This window comes from Dermacentor variabilis, chromosome 9 (assembly GCF_050947875.1).
Source record: "Dermacentor variabilis isolate Ectoservices chromosome 9, ASM5094787v1, whole genome shotgun sequence".
NCBI classification, from domain to species: domain Eukaryota; kingdom Metazoa; phylum Arthropoda; class Arachnida; order Ixodida; family Ixodidae; genus Dermacentor; species Dermacentor variabilis.
This window is the reverse complement of record NC_134576.1, coordinates 60774708-60795822: the sequence shown is the minus strand read 5'-3', so window position 1 is coordinate 60795822 and position 21115 is coordinate 60774708. Positions and strand designations below refer to the sequence as shown.

Sequence of the window (21115 nt, the reverse complement as noted above, 5' to 3'; positions counted from 1 at the left end):
TGAAAGAGTTGAATTCCAAGGTCCATATGTCAGACTCGTACTTGGAGCATTCTGAGCATTTTGCCAGTACCAATGACATAATTCAGGCAAAGAAACTCAGTATTCTTGACCGCAATCAGGGCAGAGGTGGAAGAAGTTCTTAAAAATTTTCTGGTACTATCATCACTTTCTTGGATGGAGACTTTCGAAGAAGTTCAGGTTCTTTTAAATAACCATTACAGCCCTCCGATATAAGTCATAGCTGAGAGGTGCAAGCTTAATCACCAGGTGCAATTCATGAAAGTGTGGAAAACCGTATTGTCGAGATAAAGCACTTTGCTCAAAAATACAATTTCATGCATTTCCTGCAGGATGCTATGCTTGACTGTGTGACAGGCTTGTGGCAGTGAACCATAGCAAAGAAATTCAAGGGGTCCTTTTCACGAAAAAAACATTTAACCTTTGACAGTGCTTGCAAGATTGGACTATCATAGTGAGTTGCTTCGCCCACTAAAAACCACGGATGACATAAGGTGACTCGATTGTGTCGTTTTAGCATTTGCAAAGCCAGGTTGGCCATAGTTTCTAACTGACCACGTGGGATCGATACACAGGTAAACAAGATATCGCAGCAGGCTGAAATTCTTGGTAGGTTTTCCTCTTTCTCATGTAGTTTGCTCTGATGGAATCTATAATGATGCGAGTCTCGACAAAAGTTATAGCTCCTGCAGTCTAGGCCTCTCCTCGTCATCACTTTCACTTTGTAGTTGTCAACGACATTTTCATGGCGCAAGCACGGGAGCATGCCAAGACTGACACACCACCTATCTCGTTGTGGGCGACCAACCTTGCATTCACAGAGCCATGTTACAGAGCGAATATGCTACAAGTATGACAAGCTTAACGAGACCTGTAGCATGGCATAATCAGCTCACAAGCCTTCTACATGTGTCTTGCACATGGCCACACATCCGTCCTTCACAATGGTGGCATAAACCCAATGTGCACACAAGGTTGTAGACATTATGTGAAAGGTTGAAGTTGCGGCATGCACTGTCAGCAAAGTCAATTAAACAGCATTTTCAATAGTACCCTTTTTCAGTCAGGTTAACCATTTCAACCAATTTTTAGCCGGCGATGGGCGACAGGTCAATTTTTCGCAGCTCCTTATTGGTGCATCATTCAGTTAACATCTCACAGAAATGTACCTGATCAATCACAGAATTTAAAGTGAAGTTCCAGGTTCTGGAACTTCACTTTAAATTCTGAGTTCTGATGTTCAGAGCCTGGAAACGATCAGCAAGACAGCAAGTTAGAAAGGATAGGAACAGCAAATCTGCGGCTTTAGGAGAGAGGTGGTCGATTTCTGTGCTGTGGTGACGATGGCCAGTAGCTGAGCTAATCGGAGTGGCACAATAGTCGACGGCAGACGTTGATTGCAGAATGGTGTATTGGCCGAGATAACAGCACTGCGTCAGGTAAGGGGAGGTATAGGGCAAGAGCGGTGGCGGGAGAAAGACAGCCAGAGGTGACAAATGCCACTGAGGAAGGCACCCCGCAAATGGGGGGAGGCGATTGACAAGGCTGAGAGATGTACAGCCACACGACGCGGAGACGGACATGCGGAGAGCCATGGATCATGCGCGAGGCGGCAAGGAGTGCCTGCCGCCGACAATGTGGCACTGCCGTGACAGCGGGAGAAGGGATGGGCGGAGTGGACGGTAGCGGCAAGGGTCACGGCAGCGGCGCTGCGCGGAGGAAGGGGGCGAGAGGATAGGCGAGAACACGTGATCCGGCTTTGGAGGACAAGGGGAGAGCAAGGCTCACGCCGTGCGCGAGAGATGCGCCAAGAGCGCGTGCAGCTGGAGCAGCATGCTGGCCCTGGCTACGGAACTGGTTACGGTGAGACACAACGGCCAGGTTGATTGCAACGCAAAACGTGGGAACGGGCGCCAAAGAGCTGCACTCTAAAATCTCAATGACGCGGTGCTTTGTTCCAATGTATTGCACTGGAGTGGCTGTCCCCAGTCGTGTATTCTGAGTAATTGCACCGAAATAATATTCTCAACAGAGAGAATATATAGAAAGCAGAAGTTCTGCAAAATAAGCGGGAGAGACAAATGAAAGTGAGCCAATGTGAATATATGACAAACGGGGTACTTTATTTAAATGTAGCCTCCATGAGCAATTAGACATTTTCCCACTAACTAATCATGTGATTCCTGTCTCATAAAACTCCTTGAGTTGCTGCTTCAAAAAGTCTGTAACTGACTGTTTCACGTGATCATCCAACACAAATCAGGTTCCCTTGAGCTGCTTCTTTCAATTGCCCCAAAATATGGAAGTCCCAAGGCGAGAGGTCTGGGCTGTATGGGGGATGTTGCAGCGTTTCCCACTTGAACTTTGTCAGTTTTGTGTTAACCACATCAGCAACGTGGGGACGGACATTGTCGTGGAGCAAGATGACCCCATTCGTCAATTTTCCACATTGTTTGTTTTTAATTGCAACACACAGCTGATCCGGTGTTTCACAATACCGGAAATCATTGATAGCCTCTTCAGGTTTAGCAAATTCGATCAGTAATGGCCCCTGTCGATCGAAAAAAAAGTCGACAACACCTTTTGGAAATGACGGCCTTTGCTTTCTTTGGGGGTGGTGAATTCGAATGTTTCCATTATAAGCTTTAACATCGTGTTTCAGGCTCATAGTAGTGACACCTTTGAAATTGTGTTGCGGGTGATTGCAAAGGTTGATGAGCTTCTTAGACAAGAACGGAGGATAAGCGTAGATGAACTGGCAGAGCGTGTGAACATCAGTCACGGCTCGGTTCACGCCATTTTTCATGAACATCTTGGTTATTGGCTGTTGTGTGCGCAATGGATGCCCAACATTTTCAACCACCACCAGAAGACGGAGAGGTTCGGCGCTGCCTTGACTCACCTGGTCTGGTATCACAAAGAGGGTGACAACTTTTTGTCTGCAGTTGTGACCGGGGATGAATCATGGTGCCACTACTACGAGCCTGAAACACGATGTTAAAGCTTACAATGGAAACATTCGAATTGCACGGTGGCCCTGGCCCGATCTTCGATCGTCTTTGCAACTTTCACATCCTTTTTGTACCGTTAGCTTCAATGCCTCACAGTGGCCAATGAGATGTAATGTTCAACGTAAAAGGCAGCCATACGGCTACTAATTTCTTTTTGAGGAACACCTCCAGCTGTCAAAAGCCTTGCGACACCATGCTGTTCAACTTTTGGAGCGTCCATTATGTCACGCAATCATGTTCAACACAGTGTTTGAGAGCATTAAAGAACATTTATGCTCACACCTGCGTGTCACATTTGCAAATGAGAGATGCCTGTGTGCTACGCACATGCCTCGCAGATAATGAACCAAACCATTGTTGCGCGGGGTGGGTTGGCTCACTTTCATTTGACTCGCCCTCCTACATTATTTGTTTATTTATTTATTTCAGAATACTGCAGGCCAACAGTTATGGCTCATGCAGGAGGGGCCATACAAGGCATGGAAATACACTGTGACATAAAAAAAAAAAAAAGAAGGGCAGTTTAAAAGATTGCCGCTAATATCAAGCAGAAAAATATGTGCACACATACACACATACATATTTATACATATATACACGTATACTGGCATATACAGCACTCATTCACTCAAACAAATGTTCTTCTAGAGCTTTAACAAAATTAGGGGACTGGAAAATGGCCCCCTGAAGACAGTCCTAGTCGGAAACGGTCCTCGGGAAAAAACTGTGTTTGAAGGTTTCAGTTATCGCAAAAATTGGTTCCAGTAAATGACTTCCTGTGTGGTGTGTTTGTCTAGACGATAACTGTTTAAGTACTGTGAGACGCGAAATGTTTAGTTTATGTGCTAAAAGGTTATGCATGGACAACAAACAGGACATTTTCCTATGTACTTGAAGTAGTTGGATGTTATTTGTTTTCATTAGTGTCGGAGGTGAATCAAGACTTCTGTATTTATTATAAATAAACCTAATCGCTTTCCTTTCCACCATCTCAAGCTGGTAAATGTCCTTCTTTATGAACGGGTTCCATACGACCGACGCATACTCTAATTTTGATCTAATAAATGTTATGTATGCAAGACGTTTAAGCTTACTTGGAGCGCCTCTAAGCTTCCGCTTCAGAAAGCACAGCTTAGAAAATGATGAGGAACAAATGTCCGCAATATGCGCAGGCCAGGTTAAATCGTTTGTTATTGTAACCCCTAAGTATTTATGATGTGTGGCCTCCATAACAAAATAATTAAAAAGGCTGTAAGAGAAAGGAGAAACCTGCTTTTTGTGCGAAATTCGCAATATGACAGTTTTATCTAGGTTAAGTTGGCGAAGATACAATGGAATCTACAAATGCGAAGATAAAGCTCGATAAAGGGCAAAAGAGTGTCAGTAGAAACAAAGTTCACTGCACGTATACACAATATCTCATAAGAAGAAAATTGAACATAAGAATAAGTCTCCAATAAATCTAGGTAGCTAAGAAAAAGTCACTATGTATAATGCCTCAAACAAGGCAAGTAAACATGTTGCGATATCAGATTCACAGATTAGAAAATCCTAAGGCCTGCCCCCACCCTCGCTCCACTCGCCCTGATAATCGCCAACGACCGAAGGCGGCGCACTTCCCCCCCGCTTTTCTCTCTTGCGCACACAAGACTGAGCCGACCCATGCCACCATCACCCCCCTACACTTTCACTGGCACTCGCAGCATGAGGCACATTGTCACGATGTCATCGCCCTTGAAGTTTACACGGAACATGAGGGCGACGGCAATGGCAGGAATGCGCCTGGAGTGTCCGTGTAATTGCTATCACAATAATATAAAAGAGTGTCCGGCAACTGAAGCGTCCCGTGGCCCATTACTACCCGCAAAAGAAGAATTGACACTATCGAACTTTCACCATGCGATACTTTGCTGCGCCGCAAAAACGTCTTTTTTTTTTCTTTTGTGGGGTGGGGGCATCAAAATGAAAAAAATGCGTGAAGGAAAGCATGTTGACCACAATCGAATGCCTACTTTGGGAACCTACCGAAGGAATATTGAAGAAAACGTGACACGCTTGGTCCACAGAGAACCATATGCATACTGCTCAGTACCCTACACCATTGAGACAAAATTTTCCGGAGAGGTTGCATTCAAGCGAACGCATTGCAATCCGTCGAGTCCCCACAGTGATGGCGGCGAGGGACCATTGTTTCTTTTTTTCGTCTGCTAGCCAAAAAGAGTCCAAAACTCTGCCAGGCAAAATTCCACTCGACCAGAGAAAAACGAACTCACACCGAAGTGTGCCTCGCGGTGGTCGGGGCCACACGAGAAAAACGAATGCACTCTGGCTGGCTCTGGCAGCCTGTGGGTAGCGAGAACAAGAAAATTGAGGTTCCTCAATGTGTCCTCGCGAATAAAAGTCGAAGCAGAAAAATAAATAAGAACGTAGTTACCTTTGCTGGCTTTAGCGTCTTCGCATGGATGCTTTGGCGCAAGTGAAAAAAAATTTTGATATTCTTTTCTGTGACATGACAGCACAAATGAACCACCACAACGCTTCGTCTCATCAGACTTTGCTGGATGCTTTGTCAACTTTAGAGTAGTACACTCTAGTCGGCTTGTCTGATGGTGTGTTGATTTGGCTTGTCTCGTTGTATGGTCCTATGTATGACTTTAGAAAAGTCAATGCAGCTTAGGCGTCTAATGTTTATAACAACATTAATGCCACAAAGTTCCGGAATTGAAAATTTAAAGCATGACTTTGGAAATGTCAATGCACCTTTTGCATCAAAAGTTTATAAGAACTTTATACCCATAAAATTTCAGAATTCAAATCCATGTGCTCCACAGATTCTGCGAGCTTGGCAAGATGCCGCGACAAACCTGCTCGCCACCGAAACGCCTTTGAAATTTTGTGCTTAGATGAGGCTCCTTGCTTTCATGACTCCCGGTGCATGAGCGTTGCCACAAAATCCAGCCAGAGTTTGCAATGATCATGCCGAAATGTCTTTTCGAGCATAAAAAAAAGAAGACATTCTAGCGAAAATCCGGAATGATTTCCGGTGACGGGGGTTGTTTTAGTCGGTGATGCATGAGAGCACGAAAAAAATTTCGGGAGGGGGGCTGAGGCCCCATAAGCAATGCCCCCTCCCCCTTCTGGAGGGGGCCCTGTGTGTCAGTGAATGCCACAGTAGCTCCAGAGACATCGGGAGAGCAAGAGCACGCAGGAATCGAGGCAGCCTCCACCTCTTATGAGTCACTGGAGGATGCGATGCTCTTATTCAAGAGCAACTGTATGAGACAGAGCCAAAGGAGGCGGCGAGCCAAAAGATAATGATCCGTATATGCAGATGACGATGACGTGCACAAATGGCGCTCACAACACTGACAATGATACAGAGCGCTCGTCTACTTTTCCATCTTGTCCTTATTACCTTATTGAAAAGCTCCACTTTATAATTTAGAGGCAAAAACCAACACGCCCAACTTGCTGTATAACTAGAACAGCTAGTGCTACTAACGGTAGCCACTTTATAATTGTTTCCTAATAGGGTGACCTGCAAACTTTAGTCAACCTGTGGGACCAGAACTGGTGCTCACCTGTATGCATCCTGCTGTGCCGCACCAGGTTGCACCGCTGGCTGAACGCCTTGGAACAGTATTCGCACCGGTACGGCCGCTCGCCCGTGTGTGTCCGCATGTGGCGCTCGACGAGGCTACTGGCGGCAGCCGTGTAGGAGCACAGGCTGCACCCAAACCGGCGGGGCACCATCGTTTGGCCAAGGTCGGCCATAATTGTGTGCATACAACTTCCTGCAACAAGCAGAGGTGAAGGAACACTAAAGCTAGACCTGTTCTAGACTAGCAATACTTCAATTCGGAGCTACACCGACGTTACTTGGGAACAGAAAGGTTGAATCAAGGAATGCATTTCTGGAAAGGTTGGTTTGCATGCAGAGAATCAATAATAGTAAAAAGTGAAACTATCAGGTAGATAGTTGCGATTTATGCATGCAATGTTGATAAGCTACGTGCATTCCTCAAACTTGGTTCGCTGTTTTCGGAGTGCCGTATTTTTGCACTAGCAATTGACTGCATCATTTTCTAAAATTTGACTACTAAAATGAAGGCCAAATTTTTATGTCGGCATCAGTGCGACATCATAGATATTTCACAGTGTTTTCTATATTTTGGCAGTCTTCAATAAGGAAGAGTTGAAAAATTCTTAAATTTGGAGCCCCGTTTGGTTTCAAATGCAATGAGATTTTCCTTATAAATAAACGCACTTGACTTGCCCCCATACCAGGCATTGTCAGAATTCATGACATTACAAGTTCATTGCAAGAATTTTCAAACTGGTGTTGTTAATACCGGACTTTTTTTTTTCGGTCACCTTGCTTCTGGCACACTTAGCCTTTGTTAACAGTAAGCCTGAGCTATATCATATTTCTAAAGTGTAGTCTAACAGGCTAGATAAACATCTTGTTGAGCAGTTAACATGAGTGTCACTTGCAATGTCAGCAGTGGGGTGTAAAGTGTGGCTTCAAACTTAACAGCTTTGTGCAATTTCACGTCCAGCTTTACCTATGCTTTGTTGAATTTCTGCACTGCATTACCGACTTCCCATGATATGCACCACAACCATCTCAGCATGTCAAAAAAACAAAAACGAAAGAAAAAAAAACAAAAAGGAACTTCGTTTTTAGGCAGTGAAGAAAAATCTTGAGGTTGCACATATACACTTCTTTTTTTTTTTTTTATGATCCTGGGCAATGAATTTTCTGCCCTTACCAATTACCGAAAATTAATTGAGTACTTTTCCAAAAGTACCCAAACTGCTATCAAGGGCCACAGTAAAGTAGTACCAGCTTTTGCAAGGCTGGAGTGAAAATGGATGAAAATGAACAAGTAGACGTATTGATTAACAAAAAAAAAAAATCACAGTGTACAATACAGGCACACTGAAATATTTGGAATATAAATAGGGTTGCAAATCCAGGATGCGTGCATATGAAACAAATTTAAAACATAAACACCAAGAGAGGCATGGGATTGTGAAGCAACGAAAACAAAACACCAGTGTTCGCATAATTTGCGCAAATTTGTCTGAACCAGAAATTAGTCACATAGCTGGCTGGTTAAGGGTAAGTACACCTAAAACACATAGCAATGAAAGATGGTGCTTGCTTCTGAATTGTGTGACATAAAACAAAAATAAAACAGTTGTAGTCCTATAAAAGAACCAATGGGGAGGGCACTGAAGATTTTGTCTTTGGTCTAAAAAAAGAAGATTTTCATAAAAGCACAAATAGCTGAACTGAACAAGTTACTAAAAGAGAGGTGAAAAAAAAGAATATCCAGAGCATGTACACTAAAAGCAACCTCCATAAATGTATTTACTTTTTCGCTGATCAAAACAACAATTTCATCACAACCTTCAAACAAAAGCCAAGATAAAGCAGACCCCCATGAGTTTTCACCATGAGCTCAGTACACAGGATGTTCAGAACTCCAGCATTATCAATAATGGTCAAGTGTTGCAACAATAAATCCTAATTCCTGCTAGTTTGAATGTATTTTCATGCAGGTGTACATTGGTTTTTAACAGCATTGCAAGTGTTATGTGGCTAGCATACAAGCCAGCTCCATAGAGTCAAATTGTAACGTACCACTTTAGCACTGTAAAAATATGCAAGACTAAATAGGTTTTTACAGGTCAAAGCAAAGAGATCAACGGTGAAAGGGAATGGAGGGTGGTGCACGACAACCTGCAACAGTTCTCTGGTTATTAGGAGCACTTCACAAGCAATATGGTTTCACAATGTAACTTCACTTCATGAACACTTTGCATTCTGATATTCTGTCCCCTTAAAAGAGGTAGGTCATGTCCAGAGACTAGATGTTAAGGCACTAACACTGCAGTTTTAGGTGCCTACAACAAGTATTAAAGCTACCATTTAAGACCTATATATACACCAATTACGGTCTTCTAGGCATGTATAGGCTCAATGAAAAAGAACTATGATGTGCATCTGTAAATTGTGGTTCTCCAAGAACACAGCCCACTAAACCCATGTGTTGGAAAATTAATTTTATTTTCTCAATAAGAAGGAAAGAGGCAGGTTGCATAGCTTACAAGGTTCATCTGAAACCTAGTGTGGTTAGACGCTACGGTAAAAGTTGAGAAAGCAGCAACAAACAAGCACCATTCCAAGATTTCCGGGTTTCATATTGTGCCTATTTTCAATGAGTATTAGTTTGCATCCACGAGAAAAGTAACACTCAACATCCACCAAAGTTAGCTTGAGAGAATGCTACGGGCTGCACAATGAGCGGCGGAACATAAAACGAAAAATGCAACACTAGGAAACGGGAAGACTGCAGTACGGACCAGAGAGCCAAATGCAGGGAGTTTACGATAAATAGGTTGACTTGCGTGCGTCATGTAATTTGTAGAGATGATGATCGGTGGGCTATTTAGAGTAATGAAATAGGTGCCATGGGAAGAGATGCACAGTTTTGGGCAGTGGACGATTTCGTGGCCTGATGGCGTGAGGAAACTTGCAGGCACAAGATGTAGTTTGTGGACATAAGGCTGCAGAGTTATGAGGAAAACAGAACATACGACGACCACGGCGAACAAATTATTAAAAAGCTTGACATTACGGAGCCAACACGAGAGCCTTGTTCGCAATGAATAAGAAACAGGAAGGGTGTGAGTTTACTGTGAATGAGCGCATAATGTAGAGTGCAAGCACAATGTGCTCAATCCCGTATAAGTCTGCGTTCTTCTTGTTTCCTGTTCATTGTGAGCGAGGCTCATGTATTTAGTAATTTCTTCAGATTGGTTGGTGTCTGTTCTGTTTTCTTCATGATTCTTCCCAAACAGATGAAAGTTTGTCAGACTCTTGACATTGAGGCAGGGGTAGCCGGCAATCCCTAGGTGAGGCCTTCAACCTGCAAAGTGCATAAATAGGCTGATGATGATGGTGACACATAAGGTTGGTGTTCGAATAAATCATCACCACAAGCCCAAAAAGTCGCCAGGCTATAGCGACTCTTTGACTTCCTAAACTCAATTCTGGCAAACAGCGATTATAAGGTCCCTGATTCCCGGATGTGTTTAGATAATCCCACATGCCTGCGAAGGACTCCAGCCCTTGCGGAAAACATTAAAGAAAATGCCAGTGCTGCTGGGACAACTCCTGGAAGCTCAATGCTAAAAGGAGGCTCCCCCGCAATTTGAAGACAGCAACAGAGTGCCATTCATTGAAAGCAGGAGACACAATAAATTTCCAGTTACCAAGCACTCCAGAAGGTGGCTTTTACTGACTGCGCCACTACTCTCAGTGCATTACTTTTTTGGTGACAGAACGATAAAGTTTTTAGATAATTGGAGAGGTTAGCTTAGTGTAAGACATGGCATGCTACTTCAGGTGAGATGAGCAGGCATGAAAGGAGAGTGAGATGAAAACAAAGTGCGTGCACACACACACATGCCCACACAAAAATGTACGGCGATTACAAAAGTGGTAGGCAGTGCAGAAGGAAAATTGAAAACCAGCTGTCTTGTAATCTATAAATCACTATTCACACAAGTGTTTGGTTGAAGCAAACAAATTACATGCACGAATTAAAAAAAATACGTAAGAAGAGGACATAGAGCTCAAAGGGAAGAAGTACTGTTTTCAGAAAACATGACAGTATTCTTCAGGAGAGATTTCCACATTAAAACTCAGTGACAGTCCTGATACGATACAACCATGTTACATTTGGTGGCCTCTTGAGCTCAACGTTCTCTTCTTCCATTACAATATATAAGAATAAAAAGAATGTAGCTAATTCTAAAGCAGCAATACATGATGCATTGAAATATCAGTGGTGCGGTCAACACAGTCATCATTCTTGATGGCCCCACAAGTCGTGCAGCCTGTAAAAGATATCCAAGTTTCTTAAAAGAAGCGCTGAAACATTCCGCATTGTACTCTGGCAACAATGTTATGTGTAGACGCTCTGTAGCGCCTTTGTCATATTTCTAGGAATTTCAGTAAGAGCTTGGCAAGCTACGATTATGTTTCAAGTTCTACTCCTACAGGAACATCTCGCACATGCACGTTTTTCCCCCACCGTGGTTGCTCAGTGGCTATGGTGTTGGGCTGCTGAGCACGAGGTCGCGGGATCGAATCCCGGCCACGGTGGCCGCATTTCGATGGGGGCAAAAACACCCGTGTACTTAGACTTAGGTGCACGTTAAAGAACCCCAGGTGGTCGAAATTTCCGGAGTCCTCCACTACGGCGTGCCTCATAGTCAGAAAGTGGTTTTGGCACGTAAAACCCCATAATTTAATTTTTGATGCACATTTTTCGAAGTGGTCACCTTGGTGACCAAAACACCAATCTGTTGCTGTCTCCAGCTGACATAACAAAATGTCACAACATTGATCTCTATGACAGATATTCTATCTCTTGCGTTCACAAATGCAGAAAGTTTGGCCAGGCTGGATTAAATTTACATTATGAATACATTACATTACAAATTATTTTATGAATAAGCGCGGCTCATAGAGTGAAGGAAGCAAGACGAACACGAGGATACAGGGGGAGTGGGGGGCAGTAATCTCCCAACTGATCAATTTCGTAAAGCCAGAGAAAGCCGACATGGTCAGTGCAAACAACAAAACACACACCTCATTGTACACGCGCCGGCAAGCTAAGAAACGTCAATTCTTTACATGATAAAGCTACAGACAGCGAGCAAACATACATCTGTCCAAATCTTGATATAGCTTCAGCTTCTTTTATTTCACGTTTCATCTGAGGATGACGTCCTACAACCGCACATATTCTGAAGCCTTGGCTGCAGCCACAACTCGTGCACTGAGTTCAGGAATTTGCAGTGCAAATTTATGAGAACGTTACGCAATACCAACTAGCTGAAACTGCCATCAATGCTTAGTGAGCGAGCGAAGAGTGAATTCACACACTCAAGAAATAGCAGCAGATCACAAGCACGCGAGTACCTTCATTAATGTCTTATTCACTGAAACATCAGAAGAATTAGAAAGCGACGAAGGAAAAAAGAACAGCCAATAGCTAACCCCACTGCGACCATGACTGAGTTGATTCAAAACATCTCCAAACCTGTGAGGCTACTCCATTCAGCATGAATCAGCATGCATGGCTTAAAGCGAACGCAAATCAGTCGCATATTCAGGCTGTCAGCCATATATTGCGGCTAAATCATTTCTAATAATCGAGAGTGGGTCAATGGGCGATTCTATTTCGCTATAACAGCCAGCAATCGAAGCTGAGCGATCAAAACGTTCACTAGTGATCATCGGCAGATAGCACTGGCATTGTAAAGTAGCAGTACACGGTGCGCTTTGTTCTAACAAAGATTTTTTGATGCAATGTGACGCAGCTGAGCGCTCACTATTCAAAACGGCGATATTAGCCTGCATTGTGACATTGCCACACATAGTACTTGACATAAACGTTCCTCAGAAGTCTTGAGAATATCTGTACAGTGAAACGAAGCTATCTATAATCTTATATGCCGCGCGTAAGAGAGTTCGAAAAGTGTCGCAACTGGTTTAAAGTTTTGAACTTACTTTGATGTTCATGATGCGTTACTTACGGTCTTTTCAACACTCCGATCGATTGGAACAACACTTCACCTTGTCATCTCCACGCGTACCGCTAGCTAGCTGTAAAGTAAGTTGTTTTCAATGATTCTGAGAGTCGACGCTGCTGTTTAACTTTATCACGAAGCTAATTTAAGCTTTCAAAGCGCGAACGCAAGTCCAGGTGCACTCACTCTTGGGGGCAGCCATCGCGTGGTGCCGATGTCTATAGGAGGCAACTGAAATACTTGGTTTCAGTTTTGGTTTCCAGATGTACTGCTCTCTAAAAGATGGATATTTGTGGGATGCAGGACGGAAATGCAAGGACCATAATTCTAAGAACTATTCTATATCTAGCTCGTGGTAATATAACAAGTCAGGAAGCGGCATGCAAGCTCGGAGAAACACAGAGCGTAATAACTGCGAGACATTAAGAAGGTGACGCACAACATCCTATCACATAGCGTCTGATGGTTGTTATAAGAAAGCATCACACCTATGCTTATGAAATTGCGACAAATTTCCGCATGTTCACGAGATGTTACGCGCCTTCCGGATTGATGCGGTCCACAATTACAACGTAGGTAATACGACCATGACGGGGTATTTGAAGTGGTCGGTGCCGTCGCCATTCCCTTGAAAGCTCCTCGCGTCGACTCTGCCGCCAGACATAGATCGCGGCATTCATCAAGCGGTCTTTCTACAGAATGCCTGGTTGTTGCGTTCGCCAGTGCACTAACAACGGAAAAATGGCTTATTAGTATTTCCATTTCCTAGAGACCCGAAAAGACGGCTCCCATTAGGTACGACTCCCTTAAAGGGACCCTGAAACGCTTTTGACGATTTTCTACAAACGTATTGAGTCGTTAGAGTAGGTCCTTCTGATCATTAATTGACACATATAAGTGCTCCGCGTAAAGCGTGTAATTTATTATAAGGTTTTAAATATGCACATCGCTGCCGATCGCAGCGCACTGCTCGGCGGAATTTTAAGCCGCCCCTACCCATATGACCGAAATCACCCACACGACGTCAGTGGGGCGAGCTATCCGATTGGCTGACAAGGGCGCGTGATCGATAATTTTTCCAACTTTATGGTAAACAAATGATCTTCGTAATAGTTTGAATGTTAGTTAATTTGTTTTTATCAAAAGAAAGTAACATAAAGAGAATGCACAAGAATAATTTTTCAGTACGCTTAAGCACTTCCGGCACACAGCATGTGTCGTCTGCTTGTGTTACAACGTACTCCATTTTGAAGAGAGCGCCGCGGTCAGAGTCGGTCTCAGTCTTTTCGCGAGCACTATGATTCGACTTTGTTGCCTTGTGGACTGCAAACGTAGCGACTGGCAATATGTCACGCTGCGACATCGTGTCCCTCTGCAAGGCAGCGTCCGAGCGAACTGGCTGCTGCGCATCGGACTGCCGCTATTCGATCGGCGCCAGGATTTGCGCGTTTGTGGCCGTCACTTTACACCGGAAGATTACTAACGCAATAGCGTTTCCCGAGTCCGGTATTAGGGAAAACGCAAGCGCAAGGGGACAGAGTCTGGCCGCTTGACTTTGCCGTAACGGGATGAGCCATGAGATGAGCAGAAGGGCAAATGCGAATGGTCTGCACGGTGCAGCCACCTGGTGGCACAGAGCTCAACCATACACAGTAGCAGCAACGAAGTGTATTCTTCTTTGCTGCTGGTGTGTATTTTTCGCAGGAGTGTAACACGTTGTTTTTATAAATGTTTAAAATGTTTTACACTTGGTTAGAGCAATATTAGCGCTTTGTTTGGCTGGTTAAGCGCTGCACCAACAAGTGTATCGACCGCGCAGACCGATCAGGCCGCTCACGTACGTCTACGCTAAACTTCCTTCATCAGCTTGAGTTTATGCCTGCAGTCATTTGCCGAAATGACCAGCTTGCCTGTGGTTACCGGAATACAAGACACGTTCGGCGCTACGACAGAATGCTCGCAACGCACGCTGCTTCGATAGCTCTCGCTTGGGGTCGACGGCCAAGCGGCTAGCGGAGCGGTCTCGCGCGGGCGGGGGCGGGCTCCAAAACAACCGGAAGTGGACGATGTGACGTCGCATCGTGACGCTGAACCAGTGAAGGCGGAGCTTAGCCCCACTCGCTCGGCGAGCGAGTTGAGGAGGAAAAGCATGGCTAGGGAGGAGGGTAGCTTCTAATCGCTTGTAGCTCCATTAATACGTAACGCTTCACTTAAATTGTGGTGCGAATGTTCCACTTAAGCTGTATCCTACGCGTCTACAAAATTTGTCCGAACCGTTTCAGGGGCCCTTTAAGAGGAAGCTTTAGCTCGGGCCCAACTCCGACGCGGCCTATTCAAATACATGTAAAACGCAAAAACGTTTTTATGAAATAACCCCTGGACCGATTTTAATGAAATTTGTTGCATTTGAAAGAGAAAGTTGAATTCTAGTGACTGTTGGAAGCGGAATTTCTATTTAGGGCTTGAATTTTCTTAAAACGATTTTCAAATATTTGACCGTTTGAAAAAAATAGAAGCACAATTTTTAAAAATTGATAGCTCTGTATCAAAAACAGATATCGCGGTTATGTGAACGGCATCCATTAGATCATTGAAAGCGGACAAATTCGATATGTCATTTTACATCTTACGTGAATTTGTTACGTTGTTTACAAAGGTTCTGCAAAAGCTGTATTTCCATGTTTATAAATTTTTTGAGATTCATGTGTAATATATCAGTTTTGTCCGCTTTGGATGTACTATTAGATGCATTTCACAGAATTGTATTATCGTTTTTCCTTTAGGCGTTACGGAGTTGTAAACTTGGCAGTTTTATTTTTTGGAAATTTCGGATTTTCGCCAGTTTTCAATAAAAGGTTGACGCCCTAACTCAAAAATTCGAAACCAACAGTCACTAGACTTTAAGTTTTTCTTTTAAATGCAACAAACCTCGTCTAAATTGGTGCAGTGGTTGCCGAGAAAAACGAATTCTCTTTTTACATGTATTTAGATAGGAGCACCCGAGCTAAAGCTTCCTCTTAAGTGAAAATCAAGCTAGAAAATTAAGTGACAGCTGATGAACTTCTCGTTTATAAGTGGTCTGAGTACCTGACTTGGCTGCAGCGCTTAATCCATTTGTGGGCATAAATAAGCTCATCCGTCGGGCTGTTTCCTGCAGTTCTGGGCAATGAACGGTACTATAGCTATAATGCGATCGCGTTAAGATCGAGACACGTGTCACAGAAGATCTGGCGTCGGTGTCTGTGGCCGGGAAAATTATCCAGAACCACATTGACGCTCTGCGTGGTACATAGGCGTTACTGAACTAATTGAATTTCTCAAAATATAATGAGTCAGAAAAATTTGTAGAGAACGACTTACACACAACCTACAGACATGATAACCTCGGAATGTAATTTGAATATACGAGAAAAAAACATAATTCTATTATGGGGAAACTCCAACACAAACCCCTTTTCCAGCTGCCGCTTGAGGTCTGTCTTAGTAGGAGCGGCGCGGCCCAGTACGCTTCCTTGAAACATGATAAAAAAAAAATACAGAAAGCTCGTCTTCGTGCATAGCGCTCGCCGCCAGCGTTTCCAGGAATTGATTACGGTTACATAAGGTGCACTTTCAGGGAAGCTTGAGAAGCAGTCAGGTATCCTTGAATGCTCTCACTTTCCACTCTCAAAGGCGAAGCTTAAGCGTCCTCGCAATTTCTTTTTCTTACGAGGAGGCTTCTCCGTGACTGCCTCGAGAACCTCTTCGCTGTAGTGCGCCTCATAAAGCCAGTGCGAACTGCATATGATCTGAAGAGCGCTCTGATGCTTGTGAGCGTGGATTGTGATACACCCCGCGGACGACAGGCTATGAGCTTGATGATCTAGAATACCTTGTCGACCTCTTTTATCAAGCGAACATGCATTGCTCAGAAAATTTGTGCGGAGAAATTGACGACTCAGATATTTCGTGCATTGTGCCGCCGACATATGTTGTATTTCCTGTTGGTAGTGACTACAGTGACAGGGCCAGGCACTTTAACATCTACACTACAGGGACGTGGCCCGGCTGCATTGAAGCTTCTTTCTGTTATGCTCCACTTGGTTATACAAAAGCGGGCATTAAGAATCATGACGCACTCGAGAACCGATACACCCAGCAGCGCACTGTTCAATCAACTAAACGTACCCGCCGTGGTTGCTCAGTGGCTATGGTGTTGGGCTGCTGAGCACGAGGTCGCGGGATCAAATCCCGGCCACGGCGGCCGCATTTCAATGGGGGCGAAATGCGAAAACACCCGTGTGCTTAGATTTAGGTGCACGTTAAAGAACCCCAGGTGGTCAAAATTTCCGGAGTCCTCCACTACGGCGTGCCTCATAATCAGAAAGTGGTTTTGGCACGTAAAACCCCAAATATTATTATTATCAACTAAACGTATTGCCATTCGATCTTATGCGTGAGCATAAAACAGCTAGCTACGTAAACAGTGTTGTGAAACGTAATCATCCTTCCCTGTGTCCATATTTTTTTTTCATCATCCCGTGCTACTAGAAGTACTGCCGCTGGAAATTTCTATCGGCCTCCGGTACATAATGTATATGGCAAAAGACTGCTCGAATTTGTTGGAGTTAAGACATAGAACAACCCAATACCCTCCAAAATAAGAAACACGAAATTTCGTCAAAGCACTATTTATTAGCTATAAACCACTGATTTTGTGCCTGTGTTCTTGGGGCGCTATAACGTAAAACTATTCCAAACTTTTCTATTCCAGTTCGGCAATCAGCCTTCCGCCATTAGTCAAAAACTTTTTGAACCACCCCCACATCGCCTGTCAGTCAAGCGACGTCACGAAAACCGCGATAGCTCCCCATCTGATATGACGCGTACACACTGATTATGCATGACTGGACCGAACAAAAGAAAAATAGTTATTTATGATTCGATGCCTTTCGCCATTAGCCCTCGGCTATTAGCCAAAAGTCAAAGTGTCGTGTACACATTAAAGATGCATTAATATGCCGAACAAAACTGGATTTTTTTTCTGAGTAGCCGCAGGTTGCCCCGTTCCAAAGGGAATAAAAGATGGCTGCCGCCGATCGCTTGGGCACTGGCTACTCGCACCTGCCGGAGAGCATGGGTTTATTTACGTACAATAAAACTTTTTGCGTGGGCGTGTAACATTATCGAGCACTTTCGGCGTGTTTATGACCTCGCTCTGCCAACTCTTCTTTGCTGAGGATGTGTTTTAGCGGCATTGTTGAAGTTAAAACATGGAACGACATGCCCTCCAAAATAACAAACACAAAATTTCGTCAAAGCCTTATTTATTAGCTATAAACCACCGATTTTGTGCCTGTATTTCTGGGGCGCTCTAATGTAAAGCTACCACAGATTCCGTGGTAGAGCATGGGTCATAGAGGTCACTATCTATTCCAAGGCTCCCCTCCCACCGTCAGCCACTTTTGCCTTCGTCACGCCCACATGTTTGTGAAACTATGGCTTTTGTTCTAGCAAACATTCGTAGCTATCTTCCGAAGAGAGAGTCAGTCACGTCACGCCCACATGTTTGTGAAACTATGGCTTTTGTTCTAGCAAACATTCGTAGCTATCTTCCGAAGAGAGAGTCAGTCATGTCACGCCCACATGTTTGTGAAACCATGGCTTTTGTTCTAGCAAACATTCGTAGCTATCTTCCGAAGAGAGAGTCAGTGGAAGCTTTTCTTGATGATAACGGCACCGATATCGCTATATTTACAGAATCGTGGCTATCCGAAAATATCCTAGACGAGGAACTGCTTGGCAACAATAAACTGTTGTTCATCTACAGACGTGACAAGGTTTCACGCAGGGGTGGGGGTCCGTTAGCCTTTATTAAAACCAGCCTTAATTATTCTCTCCTTCCGACTCATTCCTGTCATGAAATTATTTGTGTCAGAATTACCCTTTCCACAAGCACATGCATAGTTATTGCATGTTATCGCCCTGCTGACAGTGACAGTTCCTTTACTATTGATATTTACTCGCTTCCGCGCGATCTTAATACTAGTTTTCCTAAAGCCAATTACATCCTCTGCGGTGACTGATATCCCTGACATCGACTAGGGAAACTCGTGCGCATTTTCTCGTCAATCGAAAGATTTCCTTGACGTTGTCATGACATTCAACCTCAGCCAAACAGTAAACTTTCCTACACGTGGCAGCAACACCCTTTATTTAGTCTTTACGTCTAGCCCTGAGCTCATCCAATCCATATCGAGCACTGACGGTTTCAGTGGCCACAACACAGTTATTTTCAACCTATCACTTCCGTTTCCCCAACGGCAGCGCTCTGTTAAGTTCATTCGCGATTATAAAAAGGGAGACTTCGCCCGTATCAACTCAGAGCTTGAGAACATTTTTTTTTTCATTTCAGGCAATCTGCATCTAATAGGTCTGTCGAAGAAAACTGACTAGCTTTCAAAAATAAACTTTCAGAACTGGTCGAAACCTATGTTCCGCTGATATGCATTCGCGGCGACTCCAACAAGCCCTGGTATTCTAACTCCTTAAGGAGGCTTTCTCAAAAGAAAAAGCGTCTTTTTCGTGAAGCTAAAGGAACTGCGCTGGCTTATAAATGGAAGAAATATTTTGCGTGCCTACAGGCGTCTCCTAAGGTGTATAAAAAGAAATTTGATCCACAATGATCTGTACCGCATTCTACAAACAAACCCAAAGAAATTCTGGCGGATGTTATCACCCAAATCAAGCAACACTCATTGCATTACCCTTTTATATCCGGATGGTTCACAGGTGCCTCCAGAACTTCGACCTGACGTCATGAACTCTTATTTTACATCAGTCTTCACACATGAGCCTGCCTGGAATACACCACTCCAAAAATTTTTTAACTTTCCTGCGATGGCCCCTATCAACATCACTACTGCTGCCTCCCCTCCCCCCCATTTGTGCTCTGATAGACAAACTAAACTTTTCCAGTGCCGCCGGGCCAGACAACATCACTGCGAAGATATTAAAACCTACAAAAAATGTTTCTTATCATTTTATAAAAATAATCCTTGATCAATCTCTTGCGAACAGTTCTATACCTAGTGACTGGAAAATTAACAAAGTTGTTCCTGTGTTCAAGGCTGGTAGCCGGAGCGGCTCGTCGAATTAGTCCTATTTCATTAACTTGCATACCATGCAAATTTCTTGAGCATATTTCTTGAGCCCTGATGACTTGATGGCCTCTAATACTGTCGCAAACCGCTTAAGGCGATCGTCGAAATCTGATCAGCGGGTCCAGCGCGTCGGCTTTTATACAGCAGTCATCGAATGTTCCAGACTAATCGTTGGGACCCGCGTGCCTTCCACAAAGTTCTACACCATTCGCGTCACGCGATGAGATCAGATAACACAAGGTTCGGCGACAACAGACAGCGGATAGAAGCATCGATAACTTTCCAGAAACTTCTGATACATGCAGGCGCGTCCCGCGCTGTGCGATAACATTTGTTAGGCGGCGAAACGTGGTCGCCCGATAAAGTACGCGTGTCAATACCCCCCTCTTAAAAAGCATCGACCCGATGCTGCAAACAAACGAAAGTAATAAAGAAAAGCATTGGCAGTAAAGAAAATAACGAAATAAGGAAAGTTCGTCAGCGTCCGTAAAAGGGTTTAAGCCGCACCACGTGGACCACTTCAGATCGTGCGCGGCTCCGCTGTGAATACGAAATGCCGTCTGGCACGACCTCATAGTGCAGTGCGCCAATACGTCGGATGACCTTGTAGGGTCCGAAATAGCGTCGCAGTAGTTTCTCACTCAGTCCTCGTCGGCGTATCGGGGTCCATATCCAAACGCGGTCGCATGGCTGGTACTCGACGAAGCGTCGTCGGAGGTTGTAGTGTCAGCTGTCGGTACGCTGCTTGGTCTTGATCCGTAGGCGGACGAACTGTCGGGCTTCTTCGGCGCGCTGGAGATAGGTAGCGACGTCAAGATTCTCCTCGTCAGTGACGTGCGGCAGCATGGCGTCTAGCGTCGTGGTCGGGTTCCTGCCATAAATAAGCTTAAACGGCGTGATCTGTGTTGTTTCTTGCACCGCCGTGTTGTAAGCGAATGTTACGTACGGCAGGATGGCATCCCAGGTCTTGTGTTCGACGTCGACGTACTACATTGCTAGCATGTCGGCGAGGGTCTTGTTCAGGCGCTCCGTGAGACCATTCGTATGCGGGTGGTAGGCAGTTGTCCTCCTGTGGCTTGTCTGGCTGTATTGCAGAATGACTTGGGTGAGCTCTGCTGTAAAAGCCGTTCCTCTGTCGGTGATGAGCACTTCTGGGGCGCCATGTCGCAGTAGGATGCGCTCGACGAAAAATTTCGCCACTTCGGCTGCGCTGCCTTTTGGTAGAGCTTTAGTTTCAGCGAAGCGGGTAAGGTAGTCCGTCGCCACGACAATCCACTTATTCCCGGATGTTGACGTCGGAAACAGCCCCAACAAATCCATCCCAATCTTCTG

At 44.5% G+C, this 21115-nt stretch overlaps 1 protein-coding gene across 7 annotated transcripts in view; it reads right to left on the bottom strand.

The window, feature by feature from the left end:
* Nucleotides 1-12840, bottom strand: part of LOC142592726 (zinc finger protein 784-like) — a 43217-nt gene extending 30377 nt beyond the window's left edge. For 3 of the 7 annotated variants that reach the window (XR_012830789.1, XM_075704321.1, XM_075704322.1), the window contains exons 1-2: nucleotides 12622-12840; nucleotides 6611-6823 (exon numbers count right to left, since the gene is read on the bottom strand). Coding sequence is in view for 4 of the 7 variants with exons in the window: in XM_075704321.1 (XP_075560436.1) it covers nucleotides 6611-6823; nucleotides 12622-12633 (225 nt within the window). In the remaining 3 variants the exon portion in view is untranslated. Of the gene's footprint in view, nucleotides 1-6610; nucleotides 6824-7760; nucleotides 9968-12621 lie in introns of those variants that run through there. The other 4 variants (XR_012830790.1, XM_075704323.1, XM_075704325.1 and 1 more) reach the window with 2 other exon arrangements.
* Nucleotides 12841-21115: the final 8275 nt, after the last annotated feature.